Below are 12343 nucleotides of genomic sequence, written 5' to 3'. Positions count from 1 at the left end.
AAAGCAGAAAAACAAGTTAGTGCTGTAGTGGAAATCTTCATATGTGCCTGTTCCTGCACGTGGGAAAATACTTTCATTGAATTTTTAAAGTTGTGTTTATTTTTAATAGCTTCATGCAAAGAGTACAAATACAGAGAAGTGACTGAAAGGGTTATTCTCTGCTCTTATGCAGATTTTCCTTATTTACGGTTTGACAAAGTAGTTTTTTCTTCAGGATGAAGGACCAACAGCAAGAGACCTGCTTGTGCAGTATGCTACTGGGAAGAAAAGCTCCAAAAACAAGAAGAAGTTGGAAAAGGCTATGAAAGTCCTCACGGTGAGACGCGTACCTAGCAAAAGAGATGGGACTCATTCAAACGCAGAATATGTGGTCTTTAGCAAAAGCTTTTAGGCATTTGAAATTAAGTAGCATTTTTGTTAAAGACTTAGAAATGTGTGATGAATTTTTAAGCCCTGATTTTTTTAGATGAATAATTGTTCTCAGCTCTAGCAAAGTCTGACTTGAATAAATTAATTTGATTAAATTCATTTTTATTTGTTTTGATCATGTCTTCTCAGAAGAGAACACAAATGAAGTAAATCTTACATTTTGTAGTGATTATTCGAAGTCATTAATTTGCCCCTAGTTTGTTTTTTAATGTTTATATTTTCAAATCCCTATAATCTCACAGGTGCTTATAGCTGGAACATTCCCAAGCTGACTCTTAGAAGCCTTAAAGCACCTTTAGTTCTTTCAGTTGAAAGAAAGGTTTTTGGAACAAAGATTTTTTTTTCTTTTTAAATAGTGTGATAGACTTGGTAACAGCCTAGGGCCTCTTCACTGTAATTCAGAATGTAAATATTTTCCTCTCCCTTTCTTTCAGAAACATAAAAAGAAGAAAAAACCAGAGGTGTTTAACTTTTCAGCTATTCACTTGATTCATGATCCCCAAGGTACTAGAATTATGACCTCCCAAGTTCCTTGTTGGCTTTATCTGCCTATTTAGCTTCATAACTTCCAGGTTATCAGAGAATATAAAATCCCTGGCACTTAACAGACAATAAATGCTAAATTGTTGCCTGTTGGTTGTGGCCTAGAGAATTATGTTCTAAAGCAGTGATTCCCAGCCCACAGCAAAATAAGAAAAATGTGGTGGAACAGCCCTCTTCACAATTCATGTCATTCATAATGCGATAATAGTAGGACATTGTACCTGACCAAATGAAAATTAACAATCTCTTGTTATTCCCGTTTTATTTTTGTTTGTTTTTGTTTTTGTTTTGTTCTGTTTTAAAACCAGCGGATGGAAACCTAAAATTTGGGAAACCTGTTCTAGAACACTAGTTCTCAAACTAGATTGCACATGGAATCAGTTGGGGAATTTTATGAAACTATACTGGTACTTGGAGAAGGAAATGGCACCCACTCCAGTATTCTTGCCTGGAGAATCCCATGGACAGAGGAGCTTGGTGGGCTACAGTCCACGGGTCGCAGAGTCGGACACGACTGAGCGACTTCACTTATACTGGTACTTAGGTCCTGTTATTCCCAGAGACTGATTAGTTGATATGGGGTATGATTGGGCAATGGGGTTGTTGTTTTGTTTGTTTTAGAGTAGATCCTTGTTGGTTATCTATTTTAAACATAGCAGTGTGTTTTACATCTCAATCCCAAACTCCAAATCTATCCCTTCCCTGGCAGTGGGGCTTTTAAATGCTTTCTGTACTCCAGTTTACTGCCGCTTCCTCTCGGTCAGTGTTCCTCAAACTTTTAAAGCATATACAGACCACTGTGGGATCCTACTAAAGTACAGATTCTGATTTTCAGTAGGTCTGAGGCTGGGTCCTGCATTTCAGTAGTTGTAATAAGCTACACGGTGGACAGCTGCAGGTGGTCTGCAGACCACACTTTAAGGAGCACGGTCTTAGAGTGTTTGTCAAACAGTCACTCGATGTTGATGCTGAAAATCTTGGGAATCCTTAAGACTTAACTTTGGGCACCATCAAAGGTATATTTGCTTGTGTGTAAGTCTTTCTTCCTGTCCTGTCAGTTCATCCTGGTTCTGCAGTGATTTCAGGCACAGTCACCCTAGAGTCAACAATCAAACCACCGCTTTTCTCTACACTTGTTGGATAATATTGTGCAGACCATGGGCCCACAGTATACATCCGATTGTTTTCTTCTTTCCAGATTTTGCAGAAAAGCTACTGAAGCAGCTAGAGAGCTCCAAGGAGAGGTTTGAAGTGAAGATGATGCTCATGAACCTCATCTCCAGATTGGTGGGAATTCACGAGGTTTGAATTGCATTGTGTTTCTCTTGATGAATATTAGAAGTAGAATTATTCTTGGTAAAAAGACACCTTTGACTAAGGTAGAGCGGTGGCTTGATTTTATCCTCGCATACCATTTCAACCCATATAGTTTACAGAAGGATAAAATCTTTCACTAGAAAACAGCTGTGTTTGTCACTTTTCCTTATCAGTAAGTATGAACGTTGAATTGTACATGTATTCAGTTTATAGACAGACTGTTTTGTTCTTTTTTTTTTTTAACTTCCTTTTATTTACCTTTGTTTCACTTATACTTTTTTCTGAGCCAACATAGCCCACATATTTTTATCAATTGTTACTGTGTTTCACCATTTACCCCTTCATAGCTTTCTTGACTTCCGGCTTACTCACTTAACAAAGCTGAATTCTCTGATTATTCATTTAATATTAAATTAGATTGCAAGAACTCTTTGGTGGTATAATGTACGTTTATTGTGTATACATATGGAAACTTCAAACATACTCAGACTATCTGCCTTTATAGAAAAGGAGGAATTCCCAAAAATTCAGGCCATGAAGAAATGACTGTAAGGTTGTCCCTGTCATTTTGCTCTTGTGACTAGTTCTGATCTGATTGTCATTGAATATGTTGCTTTCTTCAAAAATCAAAAAGTAAAACAGGCTTCTTTATTGAATATCATGCAGTATAGACAAATACCAAGATAAAAATGAAAGTAGACATGATTGAATATACTTATTCCATTTCCAAAAGAAAAATTTAACATTTTAAGGATAAATTGGTTTTTCTCCATGGCCTGCAGTTCTAAAGCAGGATCATCCAGTCAATTCTTGTTACATTTGTGCAGTAATTTCAAGTCACACCTGAATTTGAGCTCAACAGAAAAGCAAAAGTGATTTGTAATTGAAGTCTGATTTGATAGAAATGAAAACTGGAGCTTCACAACTGACTGCAATTAAACATCCATCTCTATATCAAACACAAGTCTTGCCATTTAGTTTTCTGGTCCTATTTTTACTCTGTGACTAAAATAGAAAAAAATTTATTCTCACATGATGAGCTTTGAAAAAGATTAGGCCATCTCCAAAGTTTTTCTTCTTGAAGTTAAAGATTACAGTTGCTTTAATAACTGGATCTTCATCACTTTCATCTAGGTAGTTCAGTTCAATTCAGTCACTCAGTTGTGTCCATCTCTTTGCAACCCCATGGACTGCAGCATGCCAGGCCTCCCTGTCCATCACCAACTCCCAGAGTTCACTCAAGCTCATCTCCATTGAGTCGGTGATGCCATCCAACCATCTCATCCTCTGTCATCCCCTTCTCCTGCCTTCAGTCTTTCCCAGCATCAGGGTCTTTTCAGATGAGTTTCAGCTTCAACATGAGTCCTTCCAATGAATATTCAGGACTGATCTCCTTTAGGATGGACTGGTTGGATCTCTTTGCTGTCCAAGGGACTCTCAAGAGTCTTCTCCAACACCACAGTTCAAAAGCATCAATTCTACAGTGCTCAGCTTTCTTTATAGTCCAACTCTCACATGCATACATGACTACTGGAAAAATCATAGCCTGGACTAGATGGACCTTTGTTGGCAAAGTAATGTCTCTGCTTTTCAATATGCTGTCTAGGTTGATCATAACTTTCCTTCCAAGGAGTAAGCGTCTTTTAATTTCATGGCTGCAATCACCATCTGCAATGATTTTGGAGCCCACATCTAGGTGGAGCTCAGAGTCATTTCTCCAGTGTGGTTCGATTGATATATAATAACAAAACTAGACTGTGGGTTTTTTGGTGATCAGATTACACTAGGTGCTATTCAGGTTTGAATTACTATTACTTTTGAAGACTAAAAAATTGCTTCTGTAGCCACACCAATTTAAAAGTAGAATGTTGCATTTTGACTACCTTTCCTCCCTTGGTTTATTCTGTGTACACATTCTGCCTTGACATAATGAGGATAGGAACATAGCCTTCCTTTCCTTGATTAATACAGTGCATTGAATCATCCTGGATCACTCATACTTGTTGAGGGGGGAAAAAAAATGACTCCCAGTTAGTTAAGCTTGGTGATATAATTACATCATGGAGCACTGAAACTCTGCAGCTCAGCAGAGTTTATATGTTAAGTTTGTGCATTCTTTTCTCCACAGCTTTTTCTCTTCAACTTCTACCCCTTTGTGCAAAGGTTTCTACAGCCTCACCAAAGAGGTAAGACTTCCACTTGCTGTGTTCCTTTGGTGGCCTTGGGGTTAGAATAACCATTCAGAGTCTTTGGTTCTGGAATTACAGTTATTTGGGGGGCGGGGGGAAGTTCTAAAATATTTGGTTTCTCAAAGCAAGTCTGTTTGTAATACCATACTCATATGGAAAATTCTTAAAAAGACTTTTGATTATTTACTGTAACTTGGTAATAGATACCAGAGTTTGCCTTACTGCTTTCATTGCCCTTATTTGTATTCTTATTAAAAACATCAACATTGTTAATAGGCTATGCCTCAATACAAAATAAAAAGTTTAAAGTTTGGGGAAAAAAATAAATAAAAGCAAAAAGAAAGTAATGGTTGTCTTTGCCTTTCAACTTGAACCAAAGTAGGAAAGACGTGAACATTTATTGAACATTCAGCATGAGCCAGATGCTGTGCTAAGTGATTCCCATGTAGTCATCTTGTTTCATCCTCACTTCAGTCCTATGAGGTAGAGAAAGAAGAAAGACCGAGATCCCTCCCTTCGTTTGCCAAAGACCTCGTTCTTTATATGTGGATGGTTTAGTCGCTAAGTCGTGTCTGACTCTTGCGACCCCATAGACTGTAGCCATCTGTCCATGGGATTCTCAAGGCAAGAATACTGGAGTGGATTGCCATTTCCTTCTTCAGGGGATTTTCCTGACCCAGGAATCAAACCTGGGTCCCCTGCATTGCAGGCAGATTCTTTATATATACTGCTTCTTTAAAGGGGGAGTGTGTGTATATGTGTATGTTTATATTTTTTCATTTATTTAATGATTCCTAGTGAGCACTGCATTAGACATCAGTGAACATAAAGTGTTGCTCTTACCTTCATAGAGCTTACATTCTAGAGGAAGATCCACAGAGTGTTGTACATAATATGTCCAGGTGAAGATAAGTATTTTGAGAAAAAAGGAAGCAGGTAAAGGGAATAGATTATGTGGTCAGGAGAGACATTTTGATGAGGCAGCAGCTGAGCAGGAAGCAAGGCAGTGAGCCACGCAGACGTCCGAGAGTTGGGTGTTCCAGGCGGAGTACTCAGCAGGAGCACTAAGGCCGGTGTGTGTGCTCGCCATGTTTGCTGTGGTCCTGAAACGGGGCTGTAAACTGACTGACTGTGGCCTTTCTGATCTCTTACACTGTTAGAAGTAACGAAGATCCTTCTGTTTGCTGCACAAGCGTCTCATCACTTAGTACCCCCAGAGGTGAGAACTCTTAAACTTTACTTCTGTCAGGATCTAGTGAGTACATAGCAGTGCCACTGAGTATATCATGGTGGCTTTTCCCACAGAGATTACTGTCCTCCCCGCCTTCTTAAACTGAGTAGAAGAGACACTAGCTCTTAAGGACACTTATACAGAGAAGTTTACTTTTAGAAATAAAAACATTTTACTATAGAAAATGAAGTTTGTTTTGAACCAGTGGTTGAGAACTCTTGTTTTGATGAGTGGCCACATTTTATCCTGGAGAAGGCAAGAATATCAGTGAATTTATATAGTGATTATTTTTCAAAGCTGGTAGTTCCTTTCTTTGATTAAAAGAGTGTTGGATAAACCTGGGTCAAAGCAACGTTGAAAACTTAGATTAAAGGAGAGCCAGATTTAATCTCAGAATAGCCAAGAAGACAGCGACACCCAAAGTAGAGTTACTTTTCTGTCTTCCTCAGTCTTGCTCCTTCCACCTCCCAGACCGAAGGTGGAGGGCTGTTTTTCCGCTGTAATAGTGTATCATCCCTTCATCGCCAAAGCATTTGAGTAGGTGGAGACATGTTACCAGTACTCATACCCTTTCTTTCCATCCCATTCAGATCATCCAGTCATTGCTCATGACTGTGGCCAACAACTTTGTTACTGACAAGAACTCTGGAGAAGTCATGACTGTAGGGTATGTAGAACGTGGCTGGAGGCAGTGGCAGTGGTTTTCACCTACTGGCTTTGCTTTCCGTTACCAAGACGTGAAATTTCAGCTGAAATGTGTCCTCTGAGAGAAGCTTAAAATATACTTCCGCCTTCTCAGTGTTTTTCTTCTTCTCTTGGTAATTTTTAAATTTATTGGTTAGAATTTTGAGCCAGAGAAAAGATTTCTGTCCTTCTAATCAACATTTTGTTTTTTAACTAGCTTTTTACTATTTCAAATGAATGCTTGTGTGCAGTCTAAATATTTTTTCCCTGTCTGCTGCCCTGAATTCCTGTCTTCCCTGGAACAAATGATTCATTATTAAATGATTCTTTAATCCCAAAGCAGTTCAGTGACCTTTTTGATTAATTTGAAAACACTTAGTGAATGTGAGCACTGGTTTAGGATGTCCAGTCTGTCCTGATAACTAAGCAGTATGCTGAACAGCTGCTTTTTATCTCACTTGGAAAACATTCTGGGAGATAACAGCCCTAAAGACTAACTTTTTGGGTGGAATAGGGGGAGGGGAGGGGATGTATATGTAATTATGACTGATTAGTGTTGATGTACTGTAGAAACCAACAAAACATTGTAAAGCAGTTATCCTCCAATTTAAAAAGAAAGAAAAGACTTTTACTTGACCTAATACAGTTTCCCCTAGAGTTGGCGAATAAATGCTGCCAACATATACAAGCCCACCTCCCTTTATTGCCCTTTGCTTTACACATTGAAGGTCTGGTAACTTTGCGTGGGGCAAGTCTAATGGTGACATCTTTCCAATAGCATTTGCTCACTCTGTGTCTCTGTGTAACGTTTTGGTAATCCACCAGCATAAGGATTATGCCTCACTGAAGGCTCAGATGAAGGTTAGCATTTTTAGCAGTAAAGTATGTTTTAATTAAGGGTACAAGTGAAACTGAAATAGCTCAGTTGTGTCCAACTCTTTGTGACCCCATGAACTATAGCCTACCACGCTCCTCCGTCCATGAGATTTTCCAGGCAAGAATACTGGAGTGGGTGGCCATTTCCTTCTCCAGAGGATCTTCCTGACCCAGGGATCAAACCCGGGTCTCCTGCACTGTAGGCAGATGCTTTACCATCTGAACCACCAGGGAAGGCTTAAAACATTCTTTTCTTAGACATAATGCTGTTGCACATTTAATAAACTACATTATAGTTGAAACATAGCTTTTATATACACTGGGAAACCAAAAAACATGTGTGACTTGCTTTATTGCATTGTCCTGGAACCAGATCTGCACTATGTCCAAGGCATGCCTGTATTTTAGAGGTGACAATGTTGTTTATTCTTCTAATACAGGAAATAGCAGTAAACTGTGTGGAAACAAACCCTTCTGAGGCTGCCCGCTCCCACATCCCACCAGGGACCTCAGCCCTATAAAACCGATGTAATATTCCTTGTGATTTAGTCTTTTTAGAAAATATTCTTAGGTTGAACCACATGAAACTGCTGTTTTTTTTTTTTTTAATTTAATTTTTTCCTTTTTTAGAATCAATGCTATAAAAGAGATAACAGCTCGATGTCCTTTAGCCATGACTGAGGAGCTTCTGCAAGACCTGGCTCAGTATAAAACACACAAAGATAAGAGTAAGTGCTGTGTTATTCTCAGTAGATGGAGTATAGAGTATCTCATTTTTGTCTCAATAGACTCTTTGCTCTGAAGTTTCTAGTTAAAGCTGTTCTTTTCCAGATGTGATGATGTCTGCTAGAACTTTGATTCAGCTTTTCCGAACACTGAATCCTCAGATGTTACAAAAAAAATTTCGGGTAGGTGAAGCATACATATATTGATCAAGGATTTGGTCTCAGAAAGTGAGAGTCACTTCCTCCAATTTGAGTTTGAGTATTTCTGGTGCTTGGAGTAGGAAATGGCAGCCCACTTCGGTATTCTTGCCTGGGAAATACCATGGACAGAGAGAGCCGGCAGGGGCTACAGTCAGGCCATCAGGGTTGTACTAGATGGGGTTGCAAAGAGGCGGGCACAACTGAGCACATTTCTGATGCTTCTATTCAGAGTGTTGGTGACATACGTAGTTTTATTCTTTAAACTCAGAATAAAGTTGAATAGTATTCCTTAACTATTTTATAGTTGGTATATGCTCTTTGATACTGAATGAGTCTTATAGACCTTTTCAGATCTGTAGCTGATGACAGCATTGAACAGGCTATTCCTTAACCAGATACTACCTCTATTGAGGTGGGAGGAAATGAGATGTATGTATGTAACAAGAGCAGAGATCTCAAGACTTAAGAATCAAAGTTTCCTGGGTTAGTTCAGAAGAAAGCAAGAAAACAGTGGGCAAAGTTTTGAGCGGGAATTTACTTTGACCCAAGACATTGGTGAACTGTTTTTGTCACTCATTTGCTTCCATTTTTTGTGATTCTTGTGAGTTCATAATCCTAGAGAATCCTTTTCATGAATAATGTTTTGCTGTCAAGCAAAAAACTAGTTCCTTTCCTTTAGGGTAAACCTACAGAAGCCTCCATAGAAGCAAGAGTGCAAGAATATGGAGAACTGGATGCTAAAGATTACATTCCAGGAGCAGAAATTCTGGAAGTTGAAAACAAAGAAGAAAATGCTAAAGGCGATGAAGGTTTGTTTTTATTGTACCATTGTTCAGGACAGAATCACTCCTGCTATATCTATATTGACCTTGAAATCTTTATACTGTTTGGACATTCATTCAGCTGATGTTAACTGAGTAATGACCGCTGCTGTGGGCATTGCAGGTATTGATGGGCGTTGATGGGCATGGTTCCTACTCTGAGGGAACTGACATTCTAGTGTAGGAAATGCCTTTTTGTGTCCTTCAGATTGGTTGCCCTTTATCAAGGGCATGCTGTTTGATACTTGGAAAGATAATGGGTTTTTGTTGTTGTTATTGCCTAGAAAAAATGGTAAGGATTACAGTCTCTAGCAATCCTCCCATTGAAGGAGAATCCTTGTTGAACTCGTTGAGGAATGCTTGAAGAACCCTGTTCTGATTTCCAAAGCTAGCATTTATTGCACTGGTTACTCAGTCCATGGGGTCGCAAAGAGTCGGACACGACTGAGTGACTTCATTTTCACTAGAGTCCTATCTTCTTCCTGTTTGTTCATTATTTCAGCAAAACTTTCATAAACATTAGCTGTGAGCCAGCCACTGTCAAAGCAAAGATGAATGACATGGTTCCTGTCCTTGAGAATTTTTCATAAACAGCTAATAAAGCATTAACAGGATTTATGATTAGAGTCAGGTATAAGGGTAGGAGAGAGGTCAGGTACGCCTCAGAGGTTCAATAAAATCTTCAAGGAAATGGTGAGCCATGAGTCATACTTTGTTTGCTGAGTGAGCACTTGTAGAATAGTGGAGACTTTCCAGGCAAAGGATTTAGGAAACTTTTATTTTTTATTTTAATTTTTTTTTACTTTTATTTGCATTTATTTTTTGTGGCATTTATTCCCGGGCCATAAGTTTTTGTTTCTTCAGTTTCTTCTGGGATATCTTTTTCTTCTGTGCAACCTCCTCTTCTGGTTTAGGAACAATCTGTTCTTTTTCAGTAAGGATCATCTCAATGTGGCAGGGAGAGCTCATCTAGGGGTTGATCCGATCGTGTGCTCTGTAAGTCCTGCGTCGCATCTTGGGGGCTTTGTTCACTTGGATGTGCTCAATGACCAGAGAATCTACATCTAAGCCCTTAAGTTCAGCATTACTCTCTGCATTTTTGAGCATGTGTAGTAAAAATTCAGCACTCTTTTTGGGCCATCGACCCTGAGTCCAGCCCCACTGTTTGGCCTGTGCACACCTGTCAACTCCACCGTTGTAGCGGCGGAACGGCGCACACTGCTTCTTTAACGTGACGTCCTTCAGATACTTGGTGGCTTTTCGGATATGCATACCCTTTATGGCCTGGGCGGTTTCACAAGTGTTCTTAAAGTGTACACGAAGATTTGAACCTCTTGATTTGCATGATTTTGTGGGGTTTTCTGGGTGAAGTGAATAGCGCACCATTTTTAGAAGTCACCTCAGGCCGCTTACCGGAAAAGGAAGCAGGAAACTTTTAGAATATAGGATACAAGGCGATGCACAGAAAGCTGTGAGACTGGAGATAGAGTTGGGGCCTTCTTGTGAGTGCCATGCGTAAGAGCTGGGATCAGAATGTGGGTGTCCACTGAGATAACTGCAGGTGTCCTTGACTCTGAAAACTCTGCGGTAGCTCCATTAGGAACTCTGATGCCTTTTTAATGAGATGTCTACAAGGTTCTTGCACAACCAGAATTCTCTGCCTTGGTTCCCTGAATGATTTGTTTCTAGCTAATTTCTCAAACACTTAAATGTGCTTAGAAAAGTTAAATAACTCATATGCAGTCACTGTAAATATACAGGTACAGTTTTGACGGATATGACTGGTTTGGTGGAAAGAACACAGGCTCTGGAGTCATATGTGATTTTCCTAATTTCAGCGTAGCCTGCATTTCTAGCAGTTTTTTGGCCTGGGGCAGGTTATGTAACTTGAGAATCTACTCCTCTTTTGTTGAGTCACGTTGGTCAGAGAAAGATGTCAAATCTTGGCTCGTGGTGGATGCTTAATCAGTGCTTATTCTCCATTCCTTGACTTAGTTAAATTGATGTGACTTATTTAACAATACTTCTACCCAACTCTTAGTGAGCCCCTGCTTGAGGTTCATTATATAAGTTTTCTTTTGCTTGATTTGCCTCAGTGTACCATGAGCGCTGAGCAGAAGTCAGGGGTGCTGACACGCTCTTTTTCACGCAGATGGCTGGGAGAGTGCCAGTCTCAGTGATGAGGCAGATTCCGACGGTGAATGGGTTGACGTGCACCATTCTTCGGACGAAGAACAGAAAGAGATCGTAAGTCCTAAAAGTTCTTGTTCCAAGTGTTGAGGGGCTATGCTCTCAGTAGAGTTAATGGCCGTTTAAGCCTGTGTTGTGTTCTCTCAAGTCCGAGAAACTGAACAGCATGCCCCTGGAGGAGCGGAAGGCCAGAGCAGCGGCCGTCAGCACTAGCCGAGTGTTAAGTCAGGAAGACTTCCAGAAAATCCGAATGGCCCAAATGAGGAAAGAGCTCGACGCTGCCCCTGGGAAAGCCCAAAAGAGGAAATACATTGAAATAGACAGTGATGAGGAGCGCAGGTAAGACGGCACAGGCACCAGGCCCTCAGTCAGCTCACGTGATTATGAAAGTCATAGGAAAAGGAATTCTCTCCTTGTTTGATATTATGGTTTTTTTCTTTACCCCAGGGGTGAGTTACTTTCTCTTCGGGACATTGAACGGCTTCATAAAAAGCCAAAGTCTGACAAGGAGACAAGACTAGCAACTGCAATGGTGAGTGAGGCATGTCATTGCCTGGTTCTTTAAAGACAACAGATAACAGTGAAGTGAAATACGGCTCAAAACTTGTATAGGCACAGAAAAGCTATAATTAACATAGAATAGAAGGCAAAGATGGGAAGTTAGATGAGTTTTAGCAACTTGATAGCCACGTAACCACCGTCTAAGACCAGCTGTGGGGCGCGGAAAGGCACCATAACATTTTCCCAGTTAAACGAGGTGCACAGTCGACAGTCCATTTATCAAAGCTATGAGAAAAGCAGTGGAATGTTTATAGTCATTAAAGAAAAGCCAGAGACAGTTCGAGCCTGCCTGCCTTCCCAGCTTCATTTTCTCTGCCTTTATTGTTTCGGACACCATTCCAAACAGTCCCCGCATCACCCTCTGTTCCATTGGAACTGACACCTCTTTAGATAAGTTTGAAAACCCTTGTTTCTTCCCCACACCTGTGCATAAACTATTGCTACTTCCTGAAATGCTCTACCCTTCCCACCTTTCCTCACCAGAAAGGCCTTCATCCTGCAATGAACAGCTCATGAGGTCTCCCTTTCTCAGAGGCTCCTCTGACCTCTTGAAAGCCATTGTCCCACTGTGCTCCC

At 40.2% G+C, this 12343-nt stretch overlaps 1 protein-coding gene and 1 pseudogene across 1 annotated transcript in view; one reads left to right on the top strand and one right to left on the bottom strand.

Annotated features, from left to right (window-relative positions):
- SDAD1 (SDA1 domain containing 1) overlaps positions 1 to 12343 on the top strand; it is a 30681-nt gene that overhangs the window by 12693 nt on the left and 5645 nt on the right. The window contains exons 9-20 of the mRNA XM_005681779.3: positions 215 to 316; positions 864 to 933; positions 2171 to 2274; positions 4418 to 4475; positions 5639 to 5697; positions 6300 to 6376; positions 7900 to 7997; positions 8101 to 8177; positions 8875 to 9004; positions 11169 to 11263; positions 11355 to 11545; positions 11654 to 11738. Of these exons, the coding sequence (XP_005681836.2) occupies positions 215 to 316; positions 864 to 933; positions 2171 to 2274; positions 4418 to 4475; positions 5639 to 5697; positions 6300 to 6376; positions 7900 to 7997; positions 8101 to 8177; positions 8875 to 9004; positions 11169 to 11263; positions 11355 to 11545; positions 11654 to 11738 (1146 nt within the window). The remainder of the gene's footprint in view (positions 1 to 214; positions 317 to 863; positions 934 to 2170; positions 2275 to 4417; positions 4476 to 5638; positions 5698 to 6299; positions 6377 to 7899; positions 7998 to 8100; positions 8178 to 8874; positions 9005 to 11168; positions 11264 to 11354; positions 11546 to 11653; positions 11739 to 12343) is intronic.
- LOC106502220 lies at positions 9848 to 10454 on the bottom strand (annotated as a pseudogene).

The sequence above is a fragment of the Capra hircus genome, chromosome 6 (genome assembly GCF_001704415.2).
Source record: "Capra hircus breed San Clemente chromosome 6, ASM170441v1, whole genome shotgun sequence".
In the NCBI taxonomy this organism is placed as follows: Eukaryota; Metazoa; Chordata; class Mammalia; order Artiodactyla; family Bovidae; genus Capra; species Capra hircus.
This window is presented reverse-complemented; position numbering and strand designations above follow the sequence as displayed.